The following is a 17,399-nucleotide window of genomic DNA, read 5'->3' as shown; positions in this document are numbered from 1 at the left end:
CATTCAGCACATGGATCCTTCATTTTTACACCTCGACAGAACTATTCACGCAAATAAGGATAAGGATTCATTCATTCATTTTTTGTTGTTGAGTTGACTTTTGTATTGTCTAAGCAAATATTAGGACATTTTGAAAAGTAGCTCACCAGCCACACCAAATGGTCTTCTCAGTCCTCCCGTGTGTTTCTTGCCCTCTTTGAGCTCCATGCTGCCCACTCTGATGATCTGACACACCAGGAAGAGTCGCAGCCTCATCAAGTCACTGCTGCTCAGGTCCTGGACGCAAGGAACAACCATATAGAAGACGTATTATGGCATATTAAGTCATAAGGTTCATTACATACAAAGGGCAGTGGACTGTACGTATCACTAGCCTGTTATTATGTGCATTCATGTGACTTGAGCTGCAGACCAGATGGCAAATATTACTGGATGAAAGCATGCAGTAAAACCCTCAAACATGTCGTTTTTTCCAGCATCTTTATGCGTTAATTTTTCTGGAGGTTATTCAAGTCAAAGGAGTCTTGACTTGTGTACTTTAAAAGGAAGTGAATACAATGATAAAATGTCAGCACTTTGTCTTGATGAATGTGGTGTTTATCACATTTTGACCCACTATTTCCTGGTGGCACACATGCAGGTTAACACAACAACTTGTTTGCAAGAAACTGCTGACTGTGTCATTAACACACACCGCAGCAATATAATGGAGGCAAATGTATTCAAATTTTTAAAGATGTACCGTGAATGTGAGCCATTCAGCGAAACTTCCAGCAAATTAAGAGCCACCCAGGAGCAAACTGTCCTCTTTGTCACAGATTTCAGGCAGCGTTTGGAGTGTTTAAATCCGAAGCAAAAGGGAATACAGTCAAGTGGGTTGGGATTCGGTTACCGTGAATAGAGCTGGCAGGTTGTTGAGTTTTTCAATTTCTTTAGGCATCCCCATACTGTCCCAGCGCACCAGGAAGTTCTCACTGCATGAATTTAAATGAGAATCACAGTTAGATATCAAATTATCTAAAGGCATCAGGAGAAATAGCAAAATAGAAAATAACCAATGTAAAAACCTTGCATTATTTTAATCTGTCCTACCAGATACAATCCAAAGTGTCAAAAAAATTCTGAGATGCTAGCATATTTTGAAAAGCTATAATGTGAGAGTATATCGATCATTCTCATTGCAGACATTGCGACTTGCCAAACACAGGTAATGGCAGAAAGGCTTGGCTTACTGGCATTACTAAAAGGAACACAGACATCCTTAATGGTATAAGTTCATATATAACGTTCCGGCTATGAAAAGTTCAAATGTTTGCTGTTATAAAGGCCTACTGTCCCCTCTGATGAGGGGTAAAAGGTCAGGAACAGCTGCACAATCGTCCAGAAGGAGCTGGAGGGGACTGAGTGTTTTTTTAATTTTCGCACTATTAACATTCACGAAGATGAACTTACTTTGTAGTCACTTTGATTTTTCTTTTCAGAGCTTCTTTTAATCACTTCCATTATTTATACTGGCACTATTTTTGCCAAGCTTAGAATAGAGCCGTTAGTTTTCTACACCAGCAAGCAGAAGGAGCGGCAGCTTCATTAACACCTGAAACTAGTAGCCTTCCAGCCGGAGTATTCATTTTAAATATTGCCGAAGCCGCTACATTAGAGCTGGGTAGAGTTATGGGACAATCACGCACAACCTTAAGCCATTATTATTCTACAGCCATAGTATAACTTACTATATACTCTGTAACTTTTGCCACGATAATTGACAAAGTAGCAGTGATACTGGTGGTTATTTTGCAAAACTAAAATTAGATATTTTATTAATTGTTATTAATGTAACATGTCTGACTTGGGAGGTACATCAATATAATTTACTGTCATATTAAGATACATTGTAATGTGAAGATTATGTGATTATCTCTGTATCATGCTGGAACAAGCTCTACTTTTCCATGTCACATTACAATTCAATGAACCCAAATTGACAAATAACTTCTACTGATACTTAATTGTGAAATTAGAGCTGCAGTAGGTAGTTTTTTTGTGTGTGTGTGTCATTGGGCAATACATTCATAATAATCTTTCAACATTAGGGGTGCACGATATCAGAAAATGTCACAATTCGATTCAATATCGATTTTTAGGCTCAAGATTCGATTCAAAAATCGATTTTCGATTCATAAACGATTCTTGATTAAAAAAAACGATTCACAGTATGTAAATGTAGTTACTTTTCCCATGTGATTGCAGTAGACATACAATTAAAATTGTTTTGTTTTTTTTATTTGAAAATATGAATCGATTTTTGGAATTCTATGAATCGATTTTGAGTCGGTAGAGCTTGAATCGCAATACGAATGTGAATCGATTTTTTTGCACACCCCTATTCAGCATATTGTAAGTGTTCTGAAAGAAAACTAGACTTCTGCACCTCCTCCTTGGCTCTGTTTTCAAGATTTAGTAAATCTAACCATCACAGGTGACTTTGGCCAATCGCAGGTCATTTCATAGATGGCAAGTGTTTCTATTGGCTGTTTGGCAAATGCAGAAGCGCATGCATGTCCATTCAGTGAGAGTTTTGTTTGCTGTAGCCTAAGGCTAAGGGCTGCAGGTAATTCAAGGCTAAACTATTAGATAAGAGACGTTATTGTCATCCGTCTATATGTAGTACATATAGGAACACACTAGTACAGTAAGAAGTCCAGTTTAGAAATAGTCCAGTTTATTGTCCAGGGAGCAGATATTTGCTGTGAAAACAGTCAAAAGAGCTGTTCTGCTCGGGTTAGACCTAAGCGATAACACGAACACCGGCTCGTTTGTTGTGTTTACGTTTCCTCTCACACAGCCTACGGCGTCTCCTCTTTATAGTACATGTCCATACGCGTTGTTTTCACGGATGGGATCGCCCCACTTCCCAGCATTGCTAGTGAGCTTGCCACCAGTTTCTCTTCACTGACCACTGACAAGCAAAGAAAATACACCCTCCTACAACCACGATGGCTACAGCTGTATGTATGGACGAACTTGTCACGTGGGGCTGCTCCCGAATTTTAAAACAGACCATAATGGCGGCTCGCTCGGAATATGATCTCGTATTTTACGAAAGTAGTTCAGCGAAACTTGTTTCTGAAAACATTTTAATTGAGAAATAGGCTATGCAGTTGCTGAATCTGTCTTCATTTCAGATCGACAAAAGTCAGTTTGAAAGATTTTCGTCAGCTTTTGAGAGGCAGCCACCCGAGCTGGCCGCTCCTCATTTGCATAAAGTCAGCTGGATTCAACTTTATGCAAATGAGGAGCGGGCGACTCGACGCCCCGCTTCTCCAAAGTCCCCGCGACGCTACCAAAATGCATTGCACAGCTGCTCCCATAGAAATGAATGGGAAGCGGGGAAATGGCAGCAGTCTACTGCGAGGACAAGAGGCCGAAGCCGCGGCACCGCCTACTGCTGCCATCCGAGCGAAGATACGCTGGAGCAAACGTAAACGGAGCAAACGTAAACGCAGCAGACCAGCTGGTAGTTTAGCCTTCTGCTAATCCTAGCTCATGGCTGCGGCTAATTCAAGTTCATGTTAATGAACTGCCATCGGGATGAAATGAATGATTAGTACTCGTAAATGTGTCTGTATGAAGCCGGTGCATGCCTGTGGTCGTCTGATGGGGGGGGGGCTGGACAGAGAGGGGAGAGCTGCAGGAGGAGGAGGTCTCACTCTACTTCAAATTCTAGTTTTTTTTATTTTTTTATTCTGCCTCTCGCAGCTTTAAGAGAAAGGTGAGGATCAAACCTGATGAATTCAGACTGGTCGGGGTCATACAGAGACATGAGCAGCTCAGCATCCTCTCCAATGTTGCATACAAAGTTCTTCAGGTTCATGAGTAGACTGTAGGTGTGCACCGTACTGAACAGGGTCTGACGCCTCATTTCCAGGTTTTGTTGCCGCGTCTGCAGAAAAGCAAAGCCCCAGGCAGTGCATGGACACAGAGATTAATTGAATAGACAGCTACTGTGGAGGAAAAAAATGGGGGATAGTATGAACAAATTAAAATCATGCCTTTTCTTCTTGTATCCTGTCATCGACGCTGCGGGAAGCGGTCTCGTGTGCCCGGAACAGGCTGACCGTGCTGGTCCGGTCAGGATCCAGGGTGTTTCCTGCTTCGTCTCGCACCACCAGGTCCAACCCCAGAATCCTGAGCAGCACGAAGGATCAAACAGCGCCAGTTGATTTTACAGAGAAACAGTCTAAATCAAACTTTACAATGGTGGTCATATCACGCGGAAGTTCATTGTTGTACTACAAGACAGCAGGATTCCTACCGGTTTCCATAATCAATCTTTGCTGTGACTTTCTTTTTGAGTTCCACAAGGTCATCCTTAGGCAGCGTTCCCGACACTATCTGAGATCGATATTCGATGAGGCTGTAGGCCATCTGCTGAACACCCCTGAACAGGGTCGTCTTGTTCGCCTGTCAGATAAAGATGTACACACTTATAACAATACACCCGTCATAGGTATGAAACAAAACAAAAAGGACAATTAGAGAAGTGCCCAGGATTATGTGTACTAAAAAACAGAGAGGTGATCAACACATACCACGTAGAGCTTGTGCCATATCTGTGCCCATTCCCTCAGAGTAGCCCCGAGCTCTTGCACCAGGGGTATATCTGCTGGAATAACTATTTCCTGCTGGCTACCAGCCACAAGGAGAGAATAATAAAAAGGTATTGGAAAAGTGGCCCATCGCTCAAAGATCATGTCACATAATTTGTAGAGACTCAAGTGCATTTCTATACATGATAAATAGTTGGATGGTTTCCCTACACAGCCAAGAAAAGCATTACCAAATCTGTATGGTAATTACAAGTTCACTGCTATGTTATTGGCAAATGACAAGGCGGGGCGGGCAAACCAAAAGCAAAGTGGATTATCACCATGATGATATGTTTACTGATATGTGATCTCACCCTGTTCCCTCAACCGAAGCCTCCTTTAAGTGGATGTAGGAAGCTGGGAAAATGCCCTGAGGAAACAATGAGGTAAAATCAGTATATACTCTTTAGAGCATTGGGTATAGGATAATAGAGTGCTAATGATGCCCTTACCCTCTGTGATTTCTTGCGTAGCGTGTAGCCCCTATACCAGCCTGAAGAAACATGAATTAACAGAGACACGTGTAAGTGAGTGAGGGAGAGGCAGTGAACGAGATAGGAGTGATGACAACGTGGCGGACTCATTTACATTGTTATGCGTTGCATAACAATGTAATCGGTTAGTTCAGCATTCATCGGTTAGTTCAACATTTTGATTTAAGTTCCTGTGTCAGCTTGCTTTAGAGAAGTAGAAGAGGGATGAGTCGGGGCCTGTGCGTTCAGGCACGCTCACCTTCCAATTTCTCGAGTATGTGCACCGTGTCCCCCACCTGCAGGCACAGCTCCTGCTCACCCCGGGGCTCATAGTTGTAGATTGCTGAAGGACAAAGCAGGATCGTTTCAACAGGAGAAACACACACAACATGCAATAAATACTGTTAGAAAAGGAAAGATTTTGGCCGACGGTTTGACTCACAAGTTTTGTTCCTACTTGACGTCAAGTTAATTCTGAAAAACTCTAGATCCCTTTTCAATCACTCATTGCATAGAGGAGCAAGTCTGTTTTGTTTTTTTTTAAAGTTGTGGATCAGAGGTTTGCAGTTTCTTCCAGGAAAAGGTAACCAATCTTTTTTTTTTTTTTTTTTTTAAAGATAATTTTTTGGGCATTTTAGGCCTTTAATTGACAGGACAGCTGAAGACATGAAAGGGGAGAGAGAGGGGGGAATGACCTGCAGCAAAGGGCCGCAGGTCGGAGTCGAACCCGGGCCCGCTGCGTCGAGGAGTAAACCTCTATATGTGGGCGCCCGCTCTACCAACTGAGCTATCTGGGTGCCCGAAAAGGTAACCAATCTTGACCTTTCATTTATTCCTTATCTTACTGCTTTTTGTAACAGCAGGCTGGATACTCGTGCAGCAGGCCTGTGTGACTCAAACCTTTAAAGCATTTTGACGACTCTTAATTGAAACAGATGTCCTGAGGCTGTGTTTAACGTTTCAGCAAATGGGACTGTGCTGGAGCAGGTAGCTTAGAATAGTGAAAAGAAAAAAGAAAAAATGGGAGGAGTGGAGCTAAAATGGCGATGGCATCACACCCTTTATATTTCTGATATCATCAAAACGCTGCGGCCTTTGGTCAATAGTTACACTCTGCAAGGTTGTGCGTCTGCCAACCGGCTCACCTGTGAGCCCTGCCCTTCCCTTCACGCAGTTATTAACCTAACAGCTTTCCTGGAGGCGACTCCTGTCTTTCCTTTTTAACTCTTGAACCAGGGCACATATGGGAGGGATCACACAAGAATACGTCTGCGCGGGCACACGAAAGCACACACACACACACACACACACACACACACACACACACACACAGAAGTTGCAAAACAGAAACCTTGGCAAACAATACTGTAGCAAAGGTCTTTGTCATGACTTGAGGGAGCAGCAATAGAGAGCAGCCACTCTCATAGTCAGATAGAGGAACTATGAGCAGAGCTCTGCCCTGACTTGCACAGTGATAATGCTTTTTGCTGGAGGCTAGATTTCACAGCACGATTCAACTGGCTCGGCTTATCACACTTCAGTCTGAATACCAAAACTTGACAAAACTGTGTGAATGTGGCTACCCTTATTTCTCCATGACATCCTCCACACATGACAGATTTGCCCGGACTTATCTTCTCCACACGGATCAGTTTTTAGGTTAAGACTGCGTTTGTGTAACCAGCCCGTGGGGCTCTTAAAATATTAGGTTAGACCCAAATGGCGGAGATGTTGTTAGGATATCATCTGCGCAGGTTCACGTGTGAATGACGCCTCACTGTGAGATCCCTCATCCGGTCATCAAAAAGGAAAACAAACACTGAAACTTAGATGGGTTCAGAAACACTGAAATACCAATGACACCTTTCTTACTTTCTTTTTTTCCCCTCCCATTAAATGGGAACATTAAAACTGTTTAAATTTTCCCTCACATCACAGTTTTGGTATCTCTAAGTTCTGACCTTACAAACCACTTTGATTTGAACAGAAAGTGCAGGCCCTTGGAGCCAACACAGTGACATACTGTGTGGATTGACTGCAAAAGATCTTCCTGACACACTGCAAGTTCTCTTGAAAAAGAGTACTGTACTATCACCAGGAAATGATTTGTGCAGCCGGAACAATATCGAATAAAACGTGCACTGAAAAAAAATGACATCTGCCTCTGGTCATGCCGAGAGTGACAATGGTCCATTCACCAACTTGACACAGTGTCTGGGCCTGGCAACAGCGTGGCAACATGCCAGTGGCAGGCACCCAGCTGAGCGTGTTGTGATGCCACGCAGTCTAAACTAAAGGCAACATTAGCTGAGCTAGCACAGCACAGCTCATCTGTACAACTCTGAGACACGCTACCTTCCTCTTAAACTTGAAATGCAGAGTCTGAAGCCGCTGCTGTAAATTCCCATAAAGCCTCAATCTGTGCAGGTTCAAGTTAATGTGCATACTAATGTTAAATCAAAGCCAGTCAGCCTGATTCACTCTAAATGACTTATCACAGAAGTGGATTAGACAACAATTAAAGAACACCACGGCTGAAAGGTTTGAGCAGCTGCTGGCGGCTCATCACAGCTAACACATTTCAATGAGAAGCCATTGTTTTCGCTGACTGGCTGGGTGTGCGAGTAAAACTATTCCAAGTTATTATGGCCATGAAAACAAACACAAGCAATATGATGCAAGATTCAACCAATCCTTGAACATACAGATCGACCAGTCCATTTAATAGATTCTGATTCTCAGCAGGACAAGCCCTCAATCAAATACATGCAAGAAATGAAATCTTACAGCTTGAAATGGGGCAGAAGTATGCCATGCTAGACTTAAACAGATTCTGATTTAACAAACATCACTCCACTTGTACAGTAGAGCTTGTAAGCAAAAGATTTTACATCCTAAACTATCAAATACATAAACAATCATCACAATAAATAGGGTCATATTTTAGTTTAAAATCAATGAAAGACAGAGGTATTAGATTAAAAAACGGCATTTATTATGAATTCGTAAAGGTCTTTAGTAAGTCACCATCCAGTGATGTATCATATATCTCAATATATCTATCACGTACAATGCTACCAAAGTAGGGAAAGACACAGTATATCTAAAAGGAAGAAGAAAAAAAGTCATTAGGTAAAAGCAAGTCTATTAAGGCTTGTTTTAGAGCCAGTTCTCCTTAGGCAGGATATTTCTAAACATAAAGGCCTCGGCAGAAAAGCCTTTCGATTCCCGTCTACCGTCTAGACAGCCGGAGACGATCTGTAGCTCGTAAAACTGCTCCGGCTAATAAGTCCTTATATGTTATCCATAAATCAGAGAGATAATTCTCAAGTTCAAAGCTAATAGGGCCGAGGGAAATTAGACCAGTATGGGCTCATCTTTTAATTCTAGTTAAAAACCCTGCTAACAAAGAAAATTACAATTGCCTTCTCTTGACAGAGAAAAAAAAAAGCACCAATGTCTTCCTCCAGGTTGCTAAACTCTACTACTACTCTGAAATAAAGTCAGAGTTTTAAAAGGCATAACTAAACATCCAACCATCTTCACTTCACTTCACTCCACTCACTGGCAGAACAAACAGGGGTGTTTTGATTGCGAGCTACGGAGGCCGCAAATTCAACAGCTTTATATTTGGTTTGCTAATACGATGCCCACGCAGCACCTGCAGACCAAACAACTTATTGGTTATTTATTGCATAATATTACAAAGTTGTGGCTCAGTACTTGAAAAAACCCTGTACACACGACCACAGTGAGTACAAGCATAAGTCTTTATGACTTCAGTGGCTCGAATGGCTGTTCCCTAAAGAAAACTAAAAAGGGAGTGCTGCTTGTGACCAATTGTAAAACATTATCATATATATATATATATATATATATATATATATATATATATATATATATATATATGTAATAACACACACATGTAAACTAAAATGTAGTCATTATAACAAATGATACAGCCTATTAAAGTCCCCCTCCACTGAAATGTGTGTATGGCTTATTGTTATTTAACTTGGATGTTTGAGCTTCACTGTGCAGAGTTTGACACTATAAGGCTGCTGTTTTCATACTCATATGTGCTCATCTTAGATCCAAGTTAACAAAGTGTACATATGAGCATGATTTAGGGATAAACAACTTGTTTAAAAGCCAACCATGCCAACAATATTACACAAATGTGATGGACACCTGATGGCTCGATGGTGTTTTAAGCCCCTAACGTCTCCTTCCAGGCAGTGCTGTGACCATTGACTTCAAGGCACCTAACTCTAACCCTAACCATAACCCTAACCATTGCCTAATCGACTTCAAGGCAGCGCTGTGACCATTGACTTCAAGGCACCTAACCCTAACCCTAACCATTACCTAATCATAGTGCTTTCCAGGCAGCGCTGCCTGGAAGGAGACGTTGGGGGCTTAAAACACCGATAAACCACCTGATGCCTCAGTGCACATACCCCCAGAGTGTGCTTGTCAGTGAAGTAGGAGACATCTTGCAGCGTTTTAACTTTAACTTTAAACATATTTGCATATTCAAGATATTAACTTTTTAAAGAGGGAGAAAAAGCTGATGTAATTTTAAGAATTTTTGACTTTCTTGGTGGAAAAACCCCTATCAGACACAAATTATTATTCAACCCACAGAACTTTAATATGTATAAAAACATTTTTGGAAGGGCTCTTTAAACAGCACTCCACCAATCTAGCACTGTATTCCCTCTAACATTGTTGGATATATGATGTACGGTTTAAAAACAAAATAAAAGAAACTACTAAAATTCATCAAAATTGAAGTAGCAGAACCAGAGATATTCTTCCTTCTTGTCAAAACCTGGTGCCTACATACCCACAATGCAACTCAACTGCCACCAGTTTGGTCAGAGATTGGGTTGTGTTAGAGAGGTTACACACCAACCAGACGGCCGACCGTCGGCAGAAAAGGAAGTCGGACTGATCAGTCGGGTCCCCGAGGTCCAAAAAAATGCCTCAAAACACACTGAGGCGACGCCGACTTGAGCGTACGCTCTGCGCGTAATACGTCTCCATAGCAGCAGGCGGCGCGTCTCTGTATTATTTCCCAGAAAATGAAAGCCGGCAGCTGATAGGACAAACGCGTCACGTGGATCTTTTTTCTCCGGAAATTCACAGCCAGACTGTACGTACGATCTCATGTTGTACTAAAATAGTTCACCGAAACTGAATCTGAAAACATTTTAAGCGAGAAATAGGCCATGCAGTTGCTGAATCTGTCTTCATTTCAGATCGACAAAGGTCAGTTTAAAAGATTTTCGTCAGATTTTGAGAGGCTCATCCGCTCGCCCGGTGAGTCCAGACTGCCCTGTCTCCGACTGAGCATGTCGGGTCGGCCAAAATAAAGGCCGACAGCTCCTCAGACGGACGGCGACACAGAACACACCGAACAGACTCCAGTCACTGACCTCGCCAGACTGTCCGACGGCCGATAATCGGCTCTGTGTGTCAGCGCCTTTATTCTGGTAGCAGATAATGTAGCCTCAAGCCGCTAGGCTCAAGCAGAGCTCAATCTTCAAAGAGAAGAGAGCTACAGAGGTCTGTTAACCACACTTCTTTCTGACTCCCCAGATTTGTTTTCATTTTCAAACTTGCAGTCTTCAGCACCAACCAACGCTGACTCAAACGACGCTTCACTTCACTTGAGGCAATTGTTTATGGCTTTATAGAGCTTTTTTCACATATTCAGTGTTCCACAAACAATGTTCCACAACACCTGTTACTAGACTTAACAGATGTCTAAAGTTAGTGGAGTTCCCCTTTAACTTCCTGGATTATTTGGTAAGGGCATTATTTGGCAAGAAATGTGTCATGTTGTTCATGTATGCTGTCAATAAAAACAGCCAGCTATATTTGGGTTTTGAAAAAAAAAAAAATAAAAGTCATGTTTACATGACTGCTCATTGAGACCAGCCCCTGAAATCTAATAAATCCATGGGACGTCATTATGGATGCAAACAAGGTCAAAATGATTTCAATACTTCATTTGAGTCTCTAGTGCAGTGCCTCACTTCAGGATGTAAAACTTAAGAAGCTATCCTATTATCATGGTATCACAAATTCACCATAGGAGATTGTGATATCTTAAGCCCCATATTATCTACATTTCCATGTTAGCTAGCTTGACATAATTGATATTATCAGAAATCTTGCAACTCCTCTTTCATGTCAAAATGTAGTTGCCTGTATTCAGGCACAGCCTGGGTTGACTAATCAGATTAACATTGTAAGACCTTGTACAGGGTCCGATGGCATTTTAAGGATTAAATACAGTTTTAGTGACTCCTGCCCCGTTTCTGGGGCGAATGGCCGGATGAGAATGGCACAGTCTACACAATCTTGCAGAGCAACACTTTTGAACGCAATACAGGGATCTAAAAGGATTAACACTAAGAAATTCCTCAACATCAGCTGCTAAAACAAGGTCATATATAACCAAGTGGGTAGTGTGCAGCAGAGCACTTCATACCCACCTGCATTTGTTGCTTTAAATTGTTTTTAGTCACAACAAGTATTTCCAGTCCTGGGCTCTGAATCACACATCATTCAGAAAGACTATACACACTAGGTGTATTCTTTGTCCACACATGCAGGGTTTTCCTCATGTGAAAGGCATCTGCTGTACACCAGGAAACATGTGTCATAACTCTGCAGAACTAGCAGTGAGCCAGTGGGTAACCAATGACCAGCCAAACTGTGCTGACAATAAGTCATTCCAGTAAAACTGAAAAGTAGCCTATTTCTTATGAAGCCTAGTAGTTAGTGCTGATTTGCCTTGAGGGCGTGAAGGACTACCTGATAGCATGAACATGCGTGCACAGTAAGCCCACAAACACATTGTGACTGGGCCGCACCTTATTGCAAGCCATTGCAGACCACATAAATGGCAAAACTATGAATTTGAAAGGAACACAAAAAGTGTCTAATAGCGTCAAAAGACAGACACAGTTAAGCCCTATGGCGTAGGGTGTAGCCAAGCGACAACTGACAAACCCAATGTCTATGCTAATTCTGTTCTCTTATCTGACATGCATAGGCTAACAGTACAGTCACAGCAGAGACTCCCATGTGGAGCCCAACAGGAATGCTTTAGGGGGGCTTCAAGGGACCTTCCAGCAAAGTGTGGATTCATTTAAGTTCACTGCAACTTCTACAAGTCAGCTCAGCGAGGATAAGTAAAGGGATGACTGGTATGCTCATTTAACTATTGGCTCTTTTCCATTTTCCCCTCACCACCTATTACAGTAACACAAGTAATTTCTTGCTACAACTAAATATCTAGTGTTGCCAGGGACAAGGAGGGTAAATATAAATATTGAGTAGGCTACTCTGTCAAATAATAATAAAAGGTTGCCTGACAGTCTACAGTGTCGATGCCCGCCATGTACTACCAACAACAAAGTCGCCAACAACTTGTTACCCAACTTCAACAATCCGCAAATTCCCTTGAAGTATGTTTAGTTGGGAGTTTACTCGGCGAGCTGTCCACTAGCAAAACACACGTAGCTACATTTGAGAACTTACCGACTCCGTACTTCTCTTTTTTAGTGGGAATCCAACGGGTCATTTCGGGGAAAGATGTAAAGTTAGCTGAATAAATAAATAACTATATACAATTGCTAAGACGAGGACGGGCGGTGCACTCCTGCTCGTCCTGAGGTCTACAGTTCCGCCATGACTTGTAAACGGGGAGGGGAGAGGAGGGCACACACGGCTGGGAGAAGAGAGAAGAGGATAGGCGTGAACCACGAGTTTCCAATAACTAGCAACCCCCACAACACAAGCCCACACTACACCACAGACACGCATTTCATCAAGGGTTCGTCTGTAGGAACCTCGTCCGCTATCTAGGCTTATATGCCCTAGACATCAGTCAATCCATAGTTGTAGCTATTCCTCATCAATCCTCAAATGAACTCAAATTGACTTCTGGGAAATTATAATGAGACTGACCTGTCCCTCGTTTTGCTTCAGGGACTCCTGATGCTGTCGGCACTCCGGTTTTAGAACCACTGGTACACCATTTGACAATGAGAATAATTCATTGAAAACAGAGTTGTAAATCACTGATGCGTCATAAATAAGTTATCACCAAGTTATTGTTTTTAATTTAAAATGAGATTGAATTGCAAACTCATGCTGCTGCTCCTCACGTTGACTGGTTTAAAGGAGACCTAATATTTCTGAGTGAGCATAAATGGACTAGGGACATAATCATACAGGTTTACTCACACACACATATCTATATATATATATAGCCTATATTTGAAGTAAGTGTTTAGAAAATCAAAGGGAAGTATGACCAACACAATTGCGTTAAACCTTTCCATCAATGAGGCTATTGACTTTAATTTAAATGTCATTATAACACTGCCAGTATATCACAAATAACGTTCACCACCCTCCTTCCCTGTCTGTCCAGTGAAGTAATTTACAGCTGCTGGCTGAGATCTGGTAGTCCACTTAGACTTTTTTGTTTGCCCATGATGTGGTGTGTGTGTGTGTGTGTGTGTGTGTGTGTGTGTGTGTGTGTGTGTGTGTGTGTGTGTGTGTGTGTGTGTGTGTGTGTTTTCTGCAGCCACTGGTCAACCAAATGGTGCTGTCAATAATGTTCAGCTATCCACTGCTTTTGTTGTTCCCTTTGACAGGGTGATGTTCATTTTCCCCCCATCTATTGTGAGGTGGGTGCTTTAAAACACAGCTTGTGGTGAATTAGCACTAACACAATACTACACAGTCTGATTGAAAGCTATTATTGAATTGTGTCTATTATTTTACAAAGGACAAAGCTTTTGACAACTGAGAGTCTATTCTATTCTAGGCCTTCAGATAATAAAATTTTTTGAATTGTCCTCTTTCACCACACAATACTAAAGTGAAGTTACACAGAGGCATAAAGATGTAATTTGATTATTTCTTTTGACCCAGTAGTGTATTTATTTTCTGCTTTTTGTTTACAAACCTGACACTGCTTAAGGATTTAAACACATTGACTGAGCTCAACCTGAAAATCGGGTACTAGAAATGTATTTTGCCGCTATATGTAGAATTTCCAAGGTTATGGCTTGAGCTGTTACACATGATTATTGTGACCTATTTCTGACTGAGCTGTACTGTAGGTGCCTGCTGACTATTGGAATTTATTGTGTATTCCTTTGGCAATATCTCACACAATTGTTATAAAATGTGAAGAGTTGCTTTTGGGCTATTAAAAAGTTAAAAACAATCAAATCTGCAAAAAGGAATACAATATTGCCATCACCTGACTGCTTTGTGCTATTGCATACAATAGACTGTTCCTGACAAGACCTCAAGATTGTGTCACATTTCATTGTGGCATTTTAAATTCTCACCTCTTTGGAACTATTACTTAATTTCCCCTCCCAAAAAGAATAAAAAAAAAAAGAGTCATTAAATTCAGAAGGTGTGTTGGTCTGAGTGTGTGTTAGTGTGTGCATGCCTCACATTAGTGTGTGTGACAGCTTGACAAGCAGAGTTGAACTCTAGAGTTCATCCCGAGTTCAATGCTCTATAAGCAATAGGAGTAGACAGTCTTCACAGGAGATCCCAAACCCCTCACATCTTCTAATTTAGATCAGATTGTGCTATGTCTCAGACATCCTCCTATTAAAACTCCCATAGGTGCATCATTTTAGTAATGGTGGTAAAAAGAAAAAAACATCTGACCATGTGCGGTTGTGCGAGGTAAATGGAAACAGGTGTGTGGACACTCTCGCTTTCTGCATGAAAGTGAAGTGCTGTTGTGAGAGTGAACTGTCGTTGTTGTAGATAATAACAATATGAAGCTACTGTTTTTGTCCTCAAACAAGGGCATCCTGTGTGTTTACTTCACCTAAGGGCTTCTCAGTGTGTCACCAAACAGACACATTATGAATGAACATTTAGCATGAGAGACAGCTGCTGAAATAATAATAATAATAATACACATGCTCCCTATTTACCATCCACCTTCCTACACTCCAGAGCATTAACTAGTTTGTGTTTGTGTACATGCTTGAGGGCATATGCCCCTGTGTGTTAATTTTTTATGGGATGCACAAAGATGGAAAGCACATCATGCATCCATATGTATGAACTGTACTATTTGAATAATGCTTGACCCGACTAGACTCCCATGTGGCTGACTTCAGCGGCTGACTGTACTAAAGTCAGTGAACTGTGATTTCTATGATGTGAGGAACTGCACTGCTTCAGAGGCTTCTGAGTGGTAGGGCTCTAAACACCGGTCATAGCCCCACTGAGGCTGTTCAGTTCCTGAGACAAAAGCAAACAAAAGGCCTAATGGGTTTATGGGTCCACTGCCAGGACTGCATGACGCCAGAGGCAAATTGGGCCTCAGCATCCACCTGGCTGTCTGGCAGCAGAATCAGGTAATAGCCCAGTCCTGCAATGTTGTGCAGATAGGTCAATGTACTATCTGGGTACAATGGCTGAACATCCTGGGGGCAGAAGTTGATTTGCAGTTGGCTTTTGGTGCAGGTTATATCCAAACTTTTCTACTTTTTACAGAATGTTTTATAAAGGCCATGTTTCTTTAGCTCTTGCCACATGACGTCAGTCATGACAGTCACCACTGTGTAATGGTGCAAGCTGTCAATATTTTTCTGCACTAATATTGACACCTACATGAATTTCTGTGCATTTACTTAGCATGTGATGTATCTTCCAACTTGAGAAAGGTACAGACTGGCCAGATAAAATGTTATTTTGCACAGAAAGGGCTCACTGGCAGCTAAGCCTGAAGAAATACAGACATGACACCAGGATATATATAGTGTTAATGCGTGTGTCTTCTGAAGGTAAGTTAGGGTTAGCAGCACATTTATATCCACAAGTCTAACATCTCATTTCCAGGTTGTGATGCATGAGAATGAATGTGCCCTGAGGCTCCCACATTTGTCTCCATCTGACTCACTGAAGCATCCTTTGTACGGCTGTAGTGGGCAAAGGGGCTTAAATATACAGTAGACAGTACAGGCAGTGCAGTTGCAATGGGACTCAGGGGTGGCGGGACCATAGACAGAGCAGGCCCTCCAACATTGTGTGAGAGTGAGAGTGACTTGTGAGTGATTCAGATTGCCACCTCGGAAATACCCCAGTGTTCAAAGAACTCACATTAAAATAACAGTGACGTTTGATATACATGCCAATGCAAAGGCACATCAGTACAGGGCACTTTAAAAAACAAGTAAACTTATCTGATGGACACAAATCACACAAATTACACATCTGGATTCAAAACGGCATTTTTCGCTGGAAGGTAAACATTTTTGCACACCTGAAATGAATAATTTCTTATTTATTTCGGTATTTTTGTCAAATGTGATATGCAGGTTTCTGGGTAATATTTATGTTGATGTTGTCCAATGTCTCTATTTGATCATGTTAGGAGACGATATACGGTAGCGAGTTTAGGCACAAAATATGTCAATATTTTTCATAACTACCGTGCAATAGGGCCCATCACAATAGTGCGCACTACCTTACACCACTGAGTGGGCACACAAGGCTATCTGAACACTGTAGCTATGTGTACACCAGGAGAAGTGAGTAGCCTATCTATTTTTAGAGTGTGAGAGCCACATTTTTTAATGAAATAGTCTCTGTCTGCTTTCTTCCTGGCCAATGTGAAGGCCCATTCGACAGACCATTTTAATTAGGTTGATTCTCCAAGATCAGCAGAGGGAGCCACAACTCTTATCTAAGACTTCCTTTTCTTTGTGGAGACAAAGCGTGGCTGTCTGACAACGGGCAGACTGCAGCATGACCATGCTCACTGTCTGGACCAGGGCCTTAGAGAGGCCTTAGAGAGGAGTGTGCACACCCACATAAGAAGACAAAAAACATACTCAGGAGGACAAGCGTTTTTCTCAAGGTGTCAGGCTTTCAAAGACGTGGAAAGCATGAACTCTTTCTGATTCCACACCCAGTATTCAATGGGATTGAATGTTTTTTGTGTTTTTCAACTGCAGGTGTGTACTTATGGGTGCACTAAGGTGCAGCATTCCACCTCAGCATCAATGTGGTTGTAATCTGAAATGTTATTATGTGAGAACAAAAGCAAATGACAACCAGTGTTGCTGCTTCTCTGGTTTGCAGATTAGATTTCTGACATCGAGTCCAAAGCAGTCAATGCATTAGTTGTAACGGAAAGCCGATATTCTTTTCCTTATGTAGACAACGTTTCATGACTCTGTGACCAAGCCAGCCTTTAGACAACGTGCTG

General features: G+C 41.8%; 1 protein-coding gene across 2 annotated transcripts in view; it reads right to left on the bottom strand.

The window, feature by feature from the left end:
• dock5 (dedicator of cytokinesis 5) overlaps positions 1–12,894 on the bottom strand; it is a 39,019-nt gene extending 26,125 nt beyond the window's left edge. For both annotated transcript variants that reach the window (XR_004896454.1, XM_031300773.2), the window contains exons 1-10: positions 12,677–12,894; positions 5,379–5,462; positions 5,099–5,139; positions 4,961–5,016; positions 4,590–4,686; positions 4,313–4,461; positions 4,050–4,185; positions 3,783–3,940; positions 893–974; positions 147–276 (exon numbers count right to left, since the gene is read on the bottom strand). Coding sequence is in view for 1 of the 2 variants with exons in the window: in XM_031300773.2 (XP_031156633.2) it covers positions 147–276; positions 893–974; positions 3,783–3,940; positions 4,050–4,185; positions 4,313–4,461; positions 4,590–4,686; positions 4,961–5,016; positions 5,099–5,139; positions 5,379–5,462; positions 12,677–12,719 (976 nt within the window). In the remaining variant the exon portion in view is untranslated. The remainder of the gene's footprint in view (positions 1–146; positions 277–892; positions 975–3,782; positions 3,941–4,049; positions 4,186–4,312; positions 4,462–4,589; positions 4,687–4,960; positions 5,017–5,098; positions 5,140–5,378; positions 5,463–12,676) is intronic.
• Positions 12,895–17,399: the final 4,505 nt, after the last annotated feature.

The sequence above is a fragment of the Sander lucioperca genome, chromosome 2 (genome assembly GCF_008315115.2).
Source record: "Sander lucioperca isolate FBNREF2018 chromosome 2, SLUC_FBN_1.2, whole genome shotgun sequence".
Lineage (NCBI taxonomy): Eukaryota > Metazoa > Chordata > Actinopteri > Perciformes > Percidae > Sander > Sander lucioperca.
This window is presented reverse-complemented; position numbering and strand designations above follow the sequence as displayed.